The following is an 18,334-nucleotide window of genomic DNA, read 5'->3' as shown; positions in this document are numbered from 1 at the left end:
GTTGTGAAAGGTCTTTTCAGCTTAAAAAAAGAAAAACAAAAAATTGTGGAAGAGGCTGAGGTCACCCTGTGGGATGTTTCCACTTGAGAAACACTCCTGATAAAGGCTGGCTTCGGGCTTCCCTGGTGGTTCAGTGATAAAGAATCTTCCTGCCAATGGAGGAGACAAGACTTTGATCCTTGCTCTGGAGATCCCACATGCCTTGGAGCAACTAAGCCCTTACGCCACAACTACTAAGCCTGCGCTCCAGAGCCTGGGAACCGCAACTTCTGAGCCGCAATTACTGAAGCCCGAGGGCCCTAGAGCCCATGCTCTGCAACAAGAGAAGCCACCGCAATGAGAAGCACCGCAACTGGAGAAAAGTCCTCACAGCAACAGAGGTCCAGCGCAGCCAAAAATAAATAATAAATAAAATCACTAAAAATAAAAAAGAATGGCTCCAACTGATAGAAATTATAAAACGCTTTAGGGATTTTTCTCTTTTTTGGAGGTAGGGAGAGGAAACGGAAAACAAAGAATTTCTAAACTTTATTTAATTCATACCAGATACTTGCTTGTTGAAAATGCCAATAAATCAAATGATTCAACTTTTTAAGTCAACTGGATATGTTTCTGCTTCAGATAGAATTCCCAAAATAAAAACCAACCTAAGAATGAAATAAGTGTATAGCCCAAACTATGTTTCTATACAAATATGATCAAGATGCCACAGTTTGCATTTATCTTAAGATGCCCACAGTGGTAGAAAGTTGACTTCAGTTATGGAGACATTTCTTGGAGGCCACGTTATTGCAGTTCATGCAAAAATATTTAAAATCAAACAAAGGCAATGAAAAGAGCTTCCTTGTATTGCTACATTCATTGACTGAGTGAAAGAAAACTACATGAAAGAGCAAAAGAAAGCAGCTAACTGTTGGTTTTTATCTTTTCTAACCTCAAGATGCAACGTGAGGAATAAATGATAATAAATACCTAGGTGTGTAGTGGGGCAAAGAGGAAAAGTCTGGAAGGGCAGATACACCTATAGGTAGAACCGCCCCCCCCCCCACCCTGATCACAGAATTCCAGGTATTTCTACCATCTAATGGTATCTATAAAGCGGTCACACACAGAGGAAAATGGCTAGGAGCAGGAAGACTAGTCTGAAGACTGATGTTGCATTCTATTGCACGTGCCTGTGCTTAGTCTTAGTTGTGTTCGACTCTTAGCGACCCCATGGACTGTAGCCCATGAGGCTCCCCTGTCCATGCGGATTCTCCAGGCAAGAATACTAGAGTGGGTTGCCATGCCCTCCTCCAGGGGATCTTCCCAACCCAGAAATCAAACCCAGGTCTCCTGCATAGCAGGCAGATTCTATACCATCTGAGCCACCAGGGAAGCTGACAAAGGTCTGAGGAAGCAGCTCTAGAACCAGCGGGACTTCATGATGGCCTGCATGCTCCGCTGTTGCTGTTTAGTCGCTCAGTCATGCCCGACTCTTTGTGGCCCCACAGACTGTAGCCCGCCAGGCTCCTCTGTCCATGGGATTTCCCAGGCAAGAACACTGGAGAGGGTTGCCACTTCCTTCTCCAGGGGATCTTCCCCACCCAGGGACTGAGCCTCCTAGGAAGCCCCCAATGGCCTAGATACTAGCAAATGAAAGGCAAGAGCCAGTAAGACAGTGACACCATTCACCATTCTATAAGATGCTGAAGGCATTACAGAGAGTTCCCTTATGGGAAGAAGAGGCAGGCAAAGGGGACAGAAGAAAACACTGTTTTTGAGGTGAACTTGTCCAACACATAGATGCATGTGGTGGATATAATTGGGTGTTAAAACCCTGGAAGAGGGGGGGTGGGGGGGTAGTGGAAAAAAAAAAAACCCTGGAAGAGGACAGTATCCCAGCAGGACAAAGCCCTGACCTGGATGGACAAATTAGCCAGCGGATGTTCCTTAGGGAGGATATAGAACAGGGTTTACATGGGTACAGTAGGACAGACAGATGATGTGCTGGGAGGTCAGGATGACCGAGCAAAATGGGAAGGGAGAAGATGGTGGTTGTAGGTGCCTGGCATTCAGTTGCACCCAAATGGAAGAGAAAAATGAGGGGAGATGATTCTTTAGGTCGTGACTTGCCTCCAACCCCAAGGAGCTCTTACAGTCTGGCATCAGTTATCTTCCCATCCGGAGGGAATGGGAAGAATGAGGACAGGCTTTGAAATAACTGGATGGCCCACAAAGATAAATCATTTGCCATTTACTTGACAGCAGATAGAGTGATATATTCTAAAACAATACCTAGAGAGGCAGAAAGTCCCGGGATCTGAGGAGGGTCTAATGTATCAGGAGCTGTCTCCTCCTCAGCATCACAGCCAGGTTCACATCACAGTGGTTTCATTCCCACCAGCCCCACCCCAAGGAGCTGATGAAACCAGGAGAAGACCTCAAGAGTCAGTGAATCGTGGGGCTTCCCTGGTGGTCCAGTGGCTAAGACACTGCACTCCCAGTGTGCGGAGCCTGGGTTCGATCCCCGATGAGGGAAACTAGATCCCGCATGCTGCAAATAAGACCCAGAACAGCCAAATATATAATCTTTTTTTTTTAAGAGTTAGTGAATCAAAAGTTTCATAAATATTTACTTTGTTGGCACCCTTTTAAAGTGGGAATGATACCACTTACCTCATAGAAGTTATGACTGAACAATAAGATAGGAAAAAGGATGGACAACAGCCCTCCAAAACCATCTGACACCTAATAGTACTTAAGCCCAACAAATGTCAGTGAGCTGACAGTGAGAAAAGGGACTGTATTTTTTTTTTATTTCTACATATGCCTGATCCTTAAGGTTTAGGCCTTAGTTAATCCCCTACAGTTTTCACCCTTGTAATCAACCCAGAAACACGCAGTCAAATAACTGTGGGAAGGGCCCTTGAACATGGGCAGAGGACACAGAACTGACAGTCAGGCTCCCCTTTCACTCACAGGACATTCACGTTTTGTGTGAGCATAAGCACAAAAAGTCACACTGAAGTAGGGGCCACTGCGTGGGGATAGTAACAATATTTATATGTGAACTAATTTTTAAAATAAGTTCAGTATTAGTAAAGGTTTACTAAGAAGCAGGAATCATCATTTTATGCCTAGATTGAGTTGCTCCCACTTAAATGGCCTGAAGCAATCTTACAAGAATATTGATTTTTAGGTTTTCCAAAGGAGCAACTTCCTTAAAAATTTAGCTTCGTTACACTCCCAGGATGCTGTTATTTGCTTTGATTTGCTTTGATCAGACTCAAGGAAAAAATAAATCACAGTGCGTCTCAGCTTCTTATCCGAAGCCGAAATAAGCCAGCTTGGTCAGCTCATAGCAAAGGAATCAGAGGCTTCGGGGATTTTTTCCCTCTTCATGACCATAAAAAGCAACAAGCGGGTGACATTTCCCTTTACTCTTATTTGCCAGAAGAAGAATTTGCAGCTCCATTCAAGAAGGCTCTGTTTTGACCTTCGCCTGATCTTCGTTCAAGTTCACATACAGTTACAATACCTCCAGTATTCACTGCAGGCGCTGGAGAGGGTTTGAGGAACACAATAATTTACAGCATTTAACTCCACAGTAGTCCAATTGTCTCTGGCCCCAGAAAATACGGTTAAGAGAGAGTTTTAGGACATAATGTCACTTGTGCTAGGATGTTCAGCTCTATGGGTAAATTAATTAAGTGCCACAGAAACGGAGTCAATGGTTATTGGACTCACCACACATTGAAAATAAAAACTAAATCTAATATGCAAACTATCTAGATTATTTGAAAAATGAAGAGAACCCAAAGTATATTCAATTTCCAAATTTTCAATGATCCTGCTGTTGCTCAATTTTCTACTTCTTTCTCTTTCCCTGCCACTCCCACCAAATACATCAGGAATTCTCGACATAACTTATTAAGGATATAAAAATATGAACTATTTCATCTTAGGATAATCTGAGGCATTTCCCAAATCATGTACATTTAAAGGCTGGGATATATCCCTTATTTTCATTTTAATCAGTGTAAGAAATCTCTCTACATTTAGTTCATTTAAACATTGCATATAAAAGGCAATCATTTTTATATGAATGAAATGAAAATCCATGCTGCTTGCTCCCCTTGCCCAAAAGAGAACAAAATTCCTTAATATCTCAGAATTATTCTCTAGGTCTCAGATTTGAAATAAAGTTAAGTCCTCACCTCCATCCTAACAAATGGAGATGTAGATCTCAATTAATTACGGGTTTCACACTGCCAATTTCAATTAATGCAGAAGTCACACACTGGTATTCAAATTCTCCAAGGCAGAGCCACAAGATACCTCTCTTGGCTTCTCACAATCACTGTTTTCTAATTGTGTCTTCACTAGCCTGGCATTTCCCAGTTGCATTTGGGTAAAGATGCATATTATATGTCCCCTTTGGGAGAGGCGTAATTAATAATAACATATTAAAGTTTCTGCAAAAGTCCTGTAGTTAAAAAATGAAATCTTTTTGATGTGGACCATTTTAAAGTCTTTACTGAATTTGTTACAGTATTGCTTCTGTTTTATTTTTTGTTTTCAGGGTCACATGGCATGTGGGATCTTTGATCCTTGGTTCAAGGATCAAACCCCCATGCCCTCTGCATTGGAAGGTGAAGTCTTAACCACTGAACCACCAGGGAAGTCCTCCAAAAAGAAATCTTTAACCCAATTTCTCCTAGACTATTTTTCACTCAGTATTTCTTCTAAGATGGTGAGGTTCTCTCTTGCCCCCTTATTTTATTACTTTTATTACTTAAAAATTATTTATTTCCTTGCCTCCTTCTCCTAAGCATCTTCATTCTTCAGCAATTCACCATAAATTCCCTTTCCTCTTAGTTTGATCACTATGAAAAATTACCATAAACTGAGTGGCCAAGATGATAAACATTTATTTCTCAGAGTTCTGGAAGCTGGAAATCCAAGATTGAAGTGCAGGCTGATTTCGCTCTCACAAGAGTTCTCTACCTGCTTTGTAGAGGGTACCATTTGAGGGTGGGGAGGGATGTAAGCGCTCTGGTGTCTCTCTCTTTTTTTTGTGTGTGTCTCTTTTAAAAGGGCACTAATTCTTAATGAGGGTTCCACCGTCATGACCTAATTACCTCCCGAAGACTCCATCTCCTAACACTATCACACTGGGGATTAGGGTTTCAACATATGAATTTCTAGGGGCACACTCAGTCCATAGCTTCCTCTGTGCCACCTTTCTTGGTACCCTAGTATGTGTGCTCTCTCGCCTTTGAGCCCTGTCATATTAGTGCCTCTTTGTCTGGCACTCAGCTACAATTCACGGCAAGAAGTGGTTCCCACAAATTTAAGTCCACAAGAGACTGTGGGCGCTATGGCCACACATAGGGGATCAGCGGGTCCCCACTGTCCTTAATCTTGGTGGCAAAGACAGATCCCCAGCTCACTTAAAAGGTACTCCAATCTTCCTAAATATACTTACACATCGTCTGCCTATTCACTCTTTTTTTGTTTCATCTGGCTGTATGGAATTTATTTATTTGTTTCTTTACTTAAAACATTTTTAAAATATGCAAAATAAATATTTGGTTATTTATTTTGCATCTTTAAAACATTTAAATGCAAAATAATTTTTGCATTATTTATTTTGCACTTTCAAAACATTTTTACTCCAGGATTGTGCAATTAAGAAAAAACACTTATCACTTCTGTGATTTTCTTTTTCTTTTTCTTTTTTTTACTTCTGTGATTTTCTGGTCGCTCATATATAGCCCTGTGAAAGTCGCTCAGTCATGTCCTACTCTTTGCAACACCATGACTGTAGCCCACCAGGCTCTTCTGTCCACGAGAGTCTCCAGGCAAGAATACTGGAGTGGATAGTTGTTCCCTTCTCCAAGGGCTCTTCCCAACCCAGGGATTGAATCCAGGTCTCCCACCTTGCAGGTGAATTCTTTACTGTCTGAGCCCATCTATAGCCCTAGCTCTTTATTTTTGGTGTTGGGAGAGCACACGCATATGGGGAATCTGTTACTTTTAGTCCAGCCCTTCTAGAGACTAACGAGTTAATTTAGTCATCTAATTTGCCTAAGACTAAAGAACCCTGAGTAAGAAATGAGCAGGGATCCAGTGATCACAGGGACTGCTTGAGAAATTTTCTCTGACAAATGTAATGCTTTAAACCATGACCTACTTCCCTGAATACTTCAGCATTCTTTGAATTCCTCTCTGTCCTGGAGGACTGTTTATCAGGCACAGTTCCAGAAGTGACTTGAAACCTCTGTCACTGTTTAAATTCTAGATAACATTGTGGGTGCTCTTAGCTCCATTTAGGACAAAAACCTTTTGAGCACTTTGAAAGACCTTAGTGTGTCTTTAATAGCAAAAATTAATAACAAAAGAACAATCAACCTGCATTTTAATCAAAGCAAAACAAATTTCCTATATTGTAAGCAAAACAGACAGATCTAACACTGCCATCAAACTGAATTTAAAGGAAACAAACTCCTGAAGGTTAAAAAAAAAAAAAATCAGTTAAAAAAAACAAATTAATTTGAGTTTTGCCCTCCTGACTGTCAAGTATTTTTTGTTTAAATTTCATATACTAAAAAAATAAATAAATTTCATATAATAGCTTTTGTCAGGATTGGAGGAAAAAAACCTTAATAATCAGGACTGATTTAGTAAAGTTTACTGGTAACATTTTCCACTGCTTTTCAGTAACTGACTTCATATAAAACAGAGCAGAACAAGAACAAAAATTTCCATTCAGATATTTAGATTAACACTACAGGAGTCAGGAACTCATGTCTAAATATTGGTTAGATGTGTCTCTGAAATAATTAAGAAAAATTCATCATAGAAAAACTGTCTAATCCTTAGTAGTTTCTTGTAGATTGCAATCCTTTCTCCATCCCCTCATTTCCACCCGAGTTGGTATAGCAGTACATATTCATTGCAAATTTAACCACATCTAAGGCTGAACTTTGCATAGCATTCAGGATTACAGGTGTGGAATAAGACTGCTTTACATACATACCCAAGTGAAGGATAATTTCAAACAAATGTTCCTTAAGAAGCATTATACAAGCAGTTTGTTACCATAGTGAAAAAGTAGCACCCAGAACCGAAAATGCAAAAAAATAAAAAAAGGCTAAGCACCATAACATACACCAACATTGTTTTATGTTTTGTTATTGCTTTATGCATCACAGCAATATGTATTTCAAAGAGCAAGTAAAACTATCAAGGATGTAATGAAACGTCGTCAATAAGGATGGTCAATGTCAGGAGTAAGGACAGAAAATTGATCACGAGGCAGACAAAACCCAGAGCCTTATGTAATGGCTCGATTCAATAAGAAATCATATGCTCAGACATGAAGAAAAATAGCAAACCATAAATCGTCCTCCAAACGACACACCAGAGGGCATACACTGGAGGTGGAAAAAATTGCGAAGAAGAAATGTCTTCTTTGAAAGTGAAGATAAACATTCCCCAAGCCACCTAGATTCTTTGCCTACAAATGGAAGAGATGCTAGTCAACCATCAGCCTCTTTCGTTTTTACATGGACCCAGATGCGGGGACAAACTAGTCACTGTCGCCTGATGAAGCAGGGACCCAATGGCTATTCGACCCAATGCCATCTGTTTTATCGAGTCTTCCCTTTGATTATCATTCACTGGTTCCACCTTCTCCCCAGCCACCACTCTCAGCTCCTCTGGTGCCATCAGCTCTTATCCTGTGATATTAACCTTCCCTGGGGGCTCCCCACTCCGCCAACCTGGATTGCTCACAGTGCCTGTGATCTGGGCTGACGCAGGTCACTCCTCAGAGACACGCTATTGATCTCACGGATGCTCTCTGTCATTTTCCTAGACTCTGATGCAAACTTCTTCTTTACATTAAAAAGGGGGGGGGGGCTATAACTGTCAAGTGACACTCTCTCTTCTAAAGATACACCTGGTGTAAGTCGCTGTTTGGCATGGTTGGCTATAGCAATAGACAATGGAAACCGACATCAGGAGGGGAATTCCTTGTCTACTGGAGAAACTGGAGCGCTCCATATTCCAAGCCTTGAAGTCTCAGCTGTTTTTGGCTGCCCCTGTGCTCAGCCTACACTTTGCACCCATCCCATCGCTCGGGTTAATATCTGCCCCCCATGCTCCTAGGGGCGTCCTCTCTGCTGAGTGTGAAAGGGTCTGCCTCTTTGCTTTCTTTTTCTCAGAAGCCTCCACTCGGACGGCTCTCTGCAGCCTGTGCGGCTCTTACCATAATTGCCTGCAATTCTATGGTCATCTTCCCATTATCCTCTTACAAACATTCAGCTCCTTCATATGCCCTGTGCCTTCCGGCCTCCTGACTAATATGGCCTTTATCTGCTTGTGACACTTGGCAAAATCGCCTTTTCTTTGTACATCAGCTATCCAGACAATTCACTAAACAGACACGTACCAACTAAAGGCAGTTCTTCCATTGCCTGCCCAACTTATTTAAATCTTTGTTATTGAATCTTTCCTCTAAAGCTGGAGTCCCCAAACTCTGGGCCCCGGACGGGTATCTGCTGTCAGATCAGCGATGGCATTAGATTAAAAATAAAGCACACACTAAATGTAATGTACTCGAATCACCCCAAACCATCCCCATTCCCCACCCCTGGTCCGTGGAAAAACTGTCTTCCACGAAACCAGTCCCTGATGCCAAGGAGGTTGGGGACCCCATACCTCACCTAGATCATGAGGTGCTCAAGGATAAGGCTGTGTTCTTTACCTCCTGAAGCATCTAGAACCAGGGCCTTTCATAGCGTAAATCATTAGGAAATACCCAAATGATTATTTTTAATGAATAACATTATTATATACCAAGAAAACAAATTCACTTCTGAAGACAACACAGGCTCCCCACTTTTTAGTATTTATGTATATATTCTCTGGTGGCTCAGACAGTAAAGAATCTGCCTGCAATGCGGGAGACCTGGGTTCGATCCCTGGGTTGGGAAAATCCCCGTGAGAAGGGAACGGCAACCCACTCCAGTATTCTTTCCTGGGAAATCCCAAGGACAGAGGAGCCTGGCAAGCTACCTACCATGAGGTCACAAAGAGTTGGACACAACTGACCAACTAACACTTTCCTTTTCACTAAACTTACCATAGCCATGAGACCAGGGCAAGCCCTAACGGTGCCTGAAGATGTGGAATGTAAAAATATTTCAAACCACGGATCTGCCATTAGAATCGATTAGATTTTTAGCCACTCTCTTAATGCTTTTAACTCTGTATACAAATAAACAGAGTACGAAAAACTTTAAAGTAAAAGAAAATCAATAAACATATATGTGAATACGGAAACTTGAGACTATTTAATCAATGGCACTGGAACAACAGTGACCAGTATGGAAAATGAATTTAGACTTCTTCCTCTAGACAGAAAATAATCCATTTTAATGGGTCGAAGAGACGAATACATGAAAGGGAGCGCTTTGACCTTTTTTTAAGCACCAAGCTCTTGGATTCCTCTCTTCTTCGTATCCCCAGTTCCAGGAATCCAGGAGCCAGTAGAGAAATGTTAATGAAATCAAGACAGAAAAGCAACTATGTGGTGCAGAAAGCCAGACAGCCCTCTTCTGGGCTCCTCCTCAACACTTGGTTAGGTGTTAAGATCTCTTCACCCGACATTCGGACCAGCCAAAGGCCATAAATGAAGCCCACGCTGCTGCTGCTGCTAAGTCGCTTCAGTTGTGTCTGACTCTGCGCAACCCCATAGACGGCCCATCAACTCAAGTGATGTTTCCAATATGATAAATGAGGGACGACGGTTAAAAGGCATCAGGTGGGAACAAAAAAGTGAATGTTGACAAGTAGATCCTGGCTCAGAGAAAAGAAAGGAACATTTGATTCCATACTAGGGCTTCCCTGGTGGCTCAGAGGTTAAAGCGCCTGCCTGCAATGCAGGAGACCTGGGTTCAATCCCTGGGTCGGGAAGATTCCCTGGAGAAAGAAATGGCAACCGACTCCAGTATTCTTGCCTGGAGAATCCCATGGACGGAGGAGCCTGGTGGGCTACAGTCCATGGGGTCGCAGAGTCCACCATGCCTGAGCGACTTCACTTTCATTTACCCTGAAGAGTACATTTCATTAAGAACAATACTATTCATACTAGCAGCACGTCTGGTTTCAAGACAGCAGAATAAAGGAGTGAAACTATGTTGGGGAGAGGTTTCCCTTTATTTTCTCCCCCTTACTCTTCTGAAACCCTCTCTGCCACCCACAGGAGCACCAACATCGCTCAGGGTATGCTGCCGTCCCCTCTGCAGGGCCTCCCTCAGCTCCGACACCCCGTAACCCGCTTCCTCCAGACAACGGTGACCACCCCAGACAAATCAGGACCCCGGATAAGCATCAAGGTTACAGAATCTCAGATGCTGGAATGGCCTGGGATTCTGATAGAATAATCTAGAAGGGGGGCGGGTGGGGTCTTTAAAAAGCTCCCCAGGTGATTCAACTGCACAGCCAGGTTTGGGAACCACAGAAAATGTAATCTCTCTGGACGTCCACAATTTGCATGCCTGCATATAAGAAACAGCAGATGGGCCACTGATTTATAGTAATCTCCTCTTCCTAAAATTTGGCTTCTCTCATTTACACAACATCATGAAGAAACTGCAGGAAGACAAAAACCTTTGATCTTGAATGAATACTAGCATTAAGAGAAGCCTAAGTGTCCGGGAAAGACGCTGTAGTTTCCAGTGCTTTGAACACCTACGTTTTTCTGGGAAAACATATTTATTCCAGTTAACAGAGCCAGGCTGTCATTTGTTATGAGAACTGAGAACGGCGCCCAGGGGAGGGGACTACTGTTTTCCCAGGAAGTGAATTTCTACTGCCCACAATTCCTGATTCCAACATTTCATGGATCAGATGTATGAAGAAATTTCTGGCAACTGGATGATTTTAGATTGTTCCCAGAGGAGACATTTTTAAATTGATAGCTAAAGAAGTAGGTCATTGCAAAGTCGATCCAAGCAAATAAAATTAAAGCCAGTTTACTAATTTGGGAAGGAAAGGGAACAATACCTCAGCCTTGTTTTTATTCTAAGCTTGTTATTTCCCAATTCTGATTAATTTCTGGGAGGGGAAAGTCTTTTAAAACTATGTTCCCAGGTGGCTCAGTGGTAAAGAATCCGTGTGCCAATGCAGGAGATGCAGGTTCAATCCCTGGGTCACGAAGATCCCCTGGAGGAGGAAATCGCAATCCATTCTAGTATTCCGGCTTGGAAAATCCTATGGGTGGAGGAGCCTCGTGGGCCACAGTTCCTGGGGCCGCAGAGAGTCAGACACGACTAAGTAACTGAGAACTCAACAGGTAAACAAATTATAGCCTATAATGTTCTGAAAGCCAGTCCAGCTCCTGATGAAGTGCTGACCAGAAGAAACGCATATGATCAATACATCTAACAGGGCACTCAACTTCATAACTAAAAATGCATTGAGGGAATCCAAGGTGCCAACTGAGGTACAGATTGGCAAATACTAGAAAATCTGCTATCCACTGAGGCAAAGGCATGGGAAAGAAAGTGTCGATCTGCACAGAGTAGGAATGCAAAGTGGCTGAATCTCTTTGGAAAGTAAATTTAGCAAGGATTATCAAAATTTTAAATGCATAGAAATCCTATGATCCAGCAACCCTACTTTCAGAAATCTCTCCAAGAGATACATTTGCACACGTACAAAGACGTCTGAACTAGGATAGTCCCTGTGCCAATTTTGTATAACAAGACTAGGAAAATCTAAATACGTACACAGGGGATTGGTTAAATCATTGTGGTATTTCAATCCATAAATGAGAAATTCATGTAGCCAATAAGAACGAAGGGAGATCTTTATATCCTGATATGAAAAGACAGCCAAACCCTAAAGTTGCAGAATTTATGTGTTAGGATCTCATTTGTTAAAAGGAAAAGACAGCGCTATTCTTATTCATATACTTGCACAGGCATAAAGGTTTTAGAAGAATATGCAAGAAACAACCAACATTTATTTCAAACTGTTGTTAACAGTGAATACTTCAGGGGTGGGAGGAATAGGATACTTTCCTTTTTTATCATCCTCTACAAATTATAAGTTCTCAACCATTAACATTTTTAGAAAAACAAACATTAAGTGAATCTTGTTTGCAATGACTTTAAATAAAAATCATTTTAGGGACTTCCCTGGTGAACCAGTAGCTAAGACTTTGGCTCCCAACGCAGAGGTTACCGGCTCAATCCCTGATCAGGGAACTAGAACCCACAAGCTGAAACTAACAAGCGTTTGCACGCGGCAGCTAGGAAAAAAAAGTTCCTCTGTTCTGAAATGAAGATGGAAGATTCTGAGTGCCACAACTAAGGCATAGCGCAGCCAAATAAATAAATAAATTATTTTAATAAGAGTAAGCAAGTGCTTTTGATCATCTTTTAATAAAGACTTTATGATTCAAGAATGATGCTGTCAGGCCTACAGTCAGATTTAAATAAGTAAACTTAATTATTCATAATAAGAAATATAAATGTATATATAACTGAAATTATATTTAGCTGAAATTATTACAGATTAATATCTTCACCTTAATCCTTTTATTAGATGTACTAACAGGTAGGATCACAGGTATAAATCCCTACTCTTACATTCTTTAATAAGGTACTAACTTGCAGGAAAATGGCCCAAAATCTAAACAGACAAGACAAATAATTATAATTATAGATTTTAAAATAGTTTATTGAAAATAAGCTTTCATATTCATAAGATATAATGCATCTCCCTCCCAAACCCAGCTTTTTTCATATTTTCTGTTAAATTATTTTAAAAAGAAACTTCTCCTAAATTATAATTTTATAAGGTATGAGAGAACTAAGAATTAGCTTCAAGGACATTTAGTTTTACAGTTTTCATGCGCTAAAAGTACCGATGTATTTTTCTCACATCGCTAAGTGCTGTAAGTTCTAATTCCTCACTTCTTGAATGACTATAACCTAAAGAATTACTATTTAGCTGATTTTCCTTTCGTTGGTATTCTGTAACACTGAACAGGTGTTAAAAATGATAAAGAAAATGAAATCATTTCATAATGCCTTTTAAAACAGAACATTTTTTTCCATTTTATCAATTATCCTATAAGATACCAAACTGGAATCATCCTTTTAATGTAGTCTAAAGTGATCCTGACACAGAGATTAGTGGACACACAGTGAATTCAGAGAGGATGCACATCTGGAGGCTGTCCTTAGCCCAGGGAAGTATTTCAAGTGGAAATCTCTGCTGATCTGACACATCTAAGAGCCTAAAAGCCTATAATGGATTCAAGGGACGGCAACGCAGCCCCCACCAGCTCTCAGACCTAAATGACCATCCTCACACCCACAACTCCAATCTCCAGACTGGGTTCTAATCAGCAAGTAGCACCTCTTATGATCTGAGGGAAATTCATACGAACACAGGCAGCCACACCCAGAAAACATCACTCTGTTAACATATAATTCTCTTGAAATCTTAAATTCTGGCCGTTTCCATGTAAAACCAATAAGATAATCACATGACAGCCATCTCTAGTCCCATCTCTAGTAAACACGGGGCAAGTGGGACAGAGCACATACCCTAGGCTGGGACGGGAATTAGGAAATCCAACTGGCTGACTCAATTGTCTGTTTAATGCACAAAAGGTAGCGACATCCTTAACTCTATTCCTCAGGACAATAGATTCTTCTATTTGCATACATCTGTTTGAGTCACAGCTTTTGCAGCCAAATGGAACCGCAGCTTGAGACACTGACAAGGGTCTCTGTCTCCCCACCTGCCAGGGTGGTAGGCCTTACACTGTTGAACTGAGAACTGTTTCATTTCCAGCTCTAAGTTCACTAAACAGAAGAGACAGAAAGGTTAATTTAGAGGATTGTGATTGTCCAGATTTAGCCTGGAGCTTGGCTCCAGAAATCAAGATGTGTCAGAGAACAGGAAGTTCGTCGTCATTGGCCAACCCCACCCAGTGCTGCTACCTGAATGAAAGCAGGCAACTGATGAATAACATTAGGCTTTGTTTACCACCGGTGTTCAGGTGGTCTAATCTTCCTGTACCCTGCAGAGATCAAAATGGCAAACTCTCAAAATTTAACCCGGAAAATCAAGCCATTTTGCTTCACAATTAACATATAAAGATTGTAAAAGATTGACTGGAAGATAAGACTCCTTCCATTTCCATTAAAATACATCACAGATAAAATCAGGATTTGTCTCAGTGCATCTAAATGTTAGGCTTGGGTAATCAAGTTTTACCAGTGGGGGAGAAAAAAATCTGCTAATAGCCTTTAATTAATGATCAGCATTCTGCTAGAGAGAGGGGGATATATTACTCTAAACCTCCCCAGATGTCCACAGACCCAATCAAAAAAGCTCAAGATGTAATTCATCACTAATTCAATGTATGAAGTGGTCTCATTTGAGTCACTTGCATTTATCATGCATTTGTCTACTTGAGATTAAAGGCACTTTGAAATGCAATGGTAAACAAGCCATTCTAAAGAAAAAGAAAGCTGAATTCCCAAATCTTAGTTTTCTGCTAGATATTCACCTGGTCTGAGAATAACCAGACATTGACTGAGTCACTATCTGATAAGTGAGACAGATCATAATGATAAAGTCAAAGAAAAAGTAGACGGCTGTTTATCTGTTATACCCCAATACAAAATTAAAAGTTTAAAAAAGAAAGCAGATGGACCACGGTATTCCCCAACTTGACTGTCTCCAATCAAAATCAAGGTGCCAGGATCATCCTACATGCCAGCCACACACTCCATACAAGGAGCATCACCTGTTATGAGCAAACCCAGGTACGGTCCCTGCCTTTGTGGATCATTCGCAGCAGCCAGAACACTTACTCATCAAGTCACAAACCCACAGCCATGGAAACTGCGGGCAAGAAAGGTTCATGGTGCTATGGGAATCCAGAATGGCAGATGAAATTACTCAGAGGTCCGAAATTAGGGTTGAACAGGGTGAAGAAAGGAGACAAAAGCTACATGCTGAATCATTCTTAATTAGAGCGTCCTTTTGAAAAGACATAGGTCTTCAAAACTTGAGTAATACATTTTGCTAGTCACAATGAAAAACTACACGTTTTCTAACATGTACATGTAAGTGTATTGATTTGTCTCCAAATTGATAACTGGGCAGTCTGCCAGAAAGTTCAATGATATTCAGGATGTCATTTAAGTAATTTTTGAAAGGAGGTCATCTCACTGTTTCAAGATGGTTGTGACTAGGAAAGAGGAAGAAGGATGATGTTATGGAAGGAAGATAAAGAGAACGGAAAGGAAGCAATATTTTAAACGAATACACAGAAGTTTATTGGGAAGAGAATAAGTACCATATCTTAGTGTGAACTGTTACTAAGACCTGAAGGGCTGGTAAAAGCCAAAGGAAAAAATGTTCCCCAACTGCAAGCTTTTAGCAATTATGCCTTACAATTACTTTCATTACTGGACTCTAAATACTGGTTATGCAGCCATTTTGACAGTAGTTGACATCAAAAAGTGAGATACAATAAATATTAAAGCATAACTGAGGCACTTCCCTGGTGGTCCAGTGAAGTCTGGACACTGAGCTCCCAATGAGGGGGCCTGGGTTTGATCCCTGGTCAGAAACTAGATCCCACATGCTGCAGTTAAGATATGATGCAGCCAAATAAATACATATATACATAAAACTGAGACCTCAAAAGGATAGATTTCTTGAGCATATCTTAGAGAATCTAGGCATTCCAGGCACAGTAGCTACTTGCAAGCATCTACAGCTCTAGGGACCATGGGTTTTACAAGGAGGTATGTTAATGACTAGAGGTAATCTAGTTAAAAGCAGTCTCTCCATCCAAGCTAGACTACCACAGCTAAAAGGTCAAGGCGATGAGGTCATAATTCTGTGATTTTTACCTAGATTTCAGGGTTTTTTTTTCCCCTTACACTGTAAGTATCTATACTTTCTGAGATAACTCTTAAAGGTCCTCAAGTACTCTGTATATTCTTAAATTTGACACGTTTCTTTTTTCTTTTTAAGTATTAAGTATGGTTACCCACATCTTCCCATAAAAGTATAACAAAACGGGTGGGGCGAAGCCTGGCTAATGAACATACATGCTGGAAAACAGATCTAAAAAACAACGATCTAGACAAGTCACAATCTTGGCGGCTGCAGTTGCCAAGAATAAATATTGCAGCCTCGAAGACCTAAGACTATAAAATGCAAAATGTCTAGGACGTTCAGCACTGCCTCCATAGACCGGAATAGACAGGGACTACTCCCTTACGCCTTCGACTGCATCCTTTGAGAACTTCTAACTACTCCGGTATTTGTTTATCCCACTGAGTCCAGCGAACTGAGCGAAAAGGAGGACGCCGCCGTGTTTGCGAACCCTGTCATTCCTTTTGGAAATGCCGCGTCGGCTCAGGTTTTCTTTGGCGGAGAGTGAGCTACACCCCAGGCTTTCTCTGCATCGGGAAGGCGGTGTTGTCTGCTTCAGCCGCCTGCCGCAGGAGGGCTGGGTACCAAACCCGGTCGCTCCAGACACAGCCGGTAGCAAGGGCAGTGCGCTGCGGGGAACCCACGGGTGGCGGAGTCGCCAGGCTGCAACACGCGTCACGGCCCAACAGCTGACTTTCCGCGTGGGGGGACGGGGTGGGGGGCTCGACACGTCTGGCTGGGGGTCAGGGCTCCGCAGACACCCCCCCACCCCCACCCCCGCCACAGGCAGCTCGCCGGTGTCGGGCTGGGTCGCTCCACCGGAAGAGCGTGGAGAAAGGCTCAGTTAGCGGCCGGCAGCGGGCGAATTTTATTACTGCGGATGGCGCAGTCGCCTCCCCTGGAGACCCACGACAAAGATGCAAGCCCCCCTTGCCGCGCTCGCGGATCCTTTGGTCCCGCCCCGGCGCTAAAACCCTGAAAAGCCTAGAAAGAGGGATTGAGGCTCGCGAGTTTGTAGATGGGCTGGACCGGCCGGGAAGTTACTGCTGGCGGAGATCGAGGAGACCTCCCCCCTCCCCTTCGCCCCAAAGACCCGCGCCGTCCCGCCCCACCCTCCCCTCCTCCTCCGGGCAGGTGGCCCGGAGCGCGCCTACCTTGGTGGCGGGGTCCGCAGGGGCGATGGCCGGGTCCCCCGGCGTGCCGGGCGCCGCCTCCGCCGCAGAGCCGCCGCCGCCGCTGGGCTCGGGCTCGGCGGGCGTCGCGCTCCCCGCCTCCGGCTGCTCCGGGCTCCGCTGCTCGGTGGAGCTCCCGGCGCCCATGGCTCGTCTGCGGTTCTCCGGTGGCTAGCCGGTCGGTGAACGCCTTCCCCAAATCGCAGGGACGCGGAGAAGAGCCAGAAGCCGTGCACTAGCAAAGTCCCAAGAGCGCCTCAGTCTCCCGCCGTGCTCCTCCGAACCCGCCCAGACTGCGAATGAAGGAGACGCGCTCGCGGCAAACTCCTTAAAAGAAAAAAAAAAAAAGCCACCTCTTTGCCTCCTCCTCCTCCCCCTTGTTTTTCCCTCGCTTCATCACATGAGCGCAGCCCCAGACACGCCTTGCAGCAGCATCTCCCCCCAGGCTGCTAGGACCCGACGAGCAGCCGGAGCCTTGGCGAGCCGCCCACCTCGACCCCCAGGGCGCCTCCCATTCCTATATCAGGACGGGAGCTAGGGGTCCACCCAGGGATGCCTCCCCGAAAGTGAGGGGAGAACGAGAAAAGGGAGCCCCCCCCCCCCAGGGGAGATCGGAGTCGCTGGTGGGGTGGGGGCGGTATTAAATGATGGATGACCTGAGGCAAGGCTTCTGCTGCAGCCCACTCTCAGCTCGCCCAGATGCGAACCTAGATCCCCGTTTTCCTTCCTTCGGAGCGCTTGCCTCTAAACGTGCGTTCCTGCCTCCTCGCCGGGAGCCGGAGAAAGGCAAGCGCTCCTGGGCTCCGCCGGAGTCTGACCATATTAGGGCACCTCACGTGGCAGGAACAGGGAACCAAGAGGTTAATGCAATCAGACCACGGATGAGGTGGGCCAGGCGGCCCCACGCTCTCCTATCACCCAGAACAAGTGATATCAGGCGATGCCATCGGCAGCACCGCTCCCCTCCTTCCCCGGGGAAATTGGGGAAGTGAGACTGTTACTGGAAATGTGCCTGTCCTTAAGAGCATGATGCTGGGGTCCAGGCCACCTCTCGCTAGCGGACGGCTGAAACAGGATCATTTGCCGTCAGTGTTTCTCCATAGATAAAGGCTTTCCATAATAACAGCCTCAGGGCCTTGCATTCTGTCCCTTCCTACTCCTGAAAAGAAGGCTTGTATGAATATAGCAGGCAG

General features: G+C 43.5%; 1 protein-coding gene across 1 annotated transcript in view; it reads right to left on the bottom strand.

Moving 5' to 3' along the window:
• Window positions 1–17,938, bottom strand: part of AKAP12 (A-kinase anchoring protein 12) — a 105,662-nt gene extending 87,724 nt beyond the window's left edge. The window contains exons 1-2 of the mRNA XM_043457111.1: window positions 17,798–17,938; window positions 17,124–17,468 (exon numbers count right to left, since the gene is read on the bottom strand). Coding sequence (XP_043313046.1) covers window positions 17,124–17,288 — 165 coding nt within the window. The 5' untranslated portion in view covers window positions 17,289–17,468; window positions 17,798–17,938. The remainder of the gene's footprint in view (window positions 1–17,123; window positions 17,469–17,797) is intronic.
• Window positions 17,939–18,334: the final 396 nt, after the last annotated feature.

Source organism: Cervus canadensis, chromosome 33 (assembly GCF_019320065.1).
Source record: "Cervus canadensis isolate Bull #8, Minnesota chromosome 33, ASM1932006v1, whole genome shotgun sequence".
NCBI lineage: Eukaryota > Metazoa > Chordata > Mammalia > Artiodactyla > Cervidae > Cervus > Cervus canadensis.
This window is presented reverse-complemented; position numbering and strand designations above follow the sequence as displayed.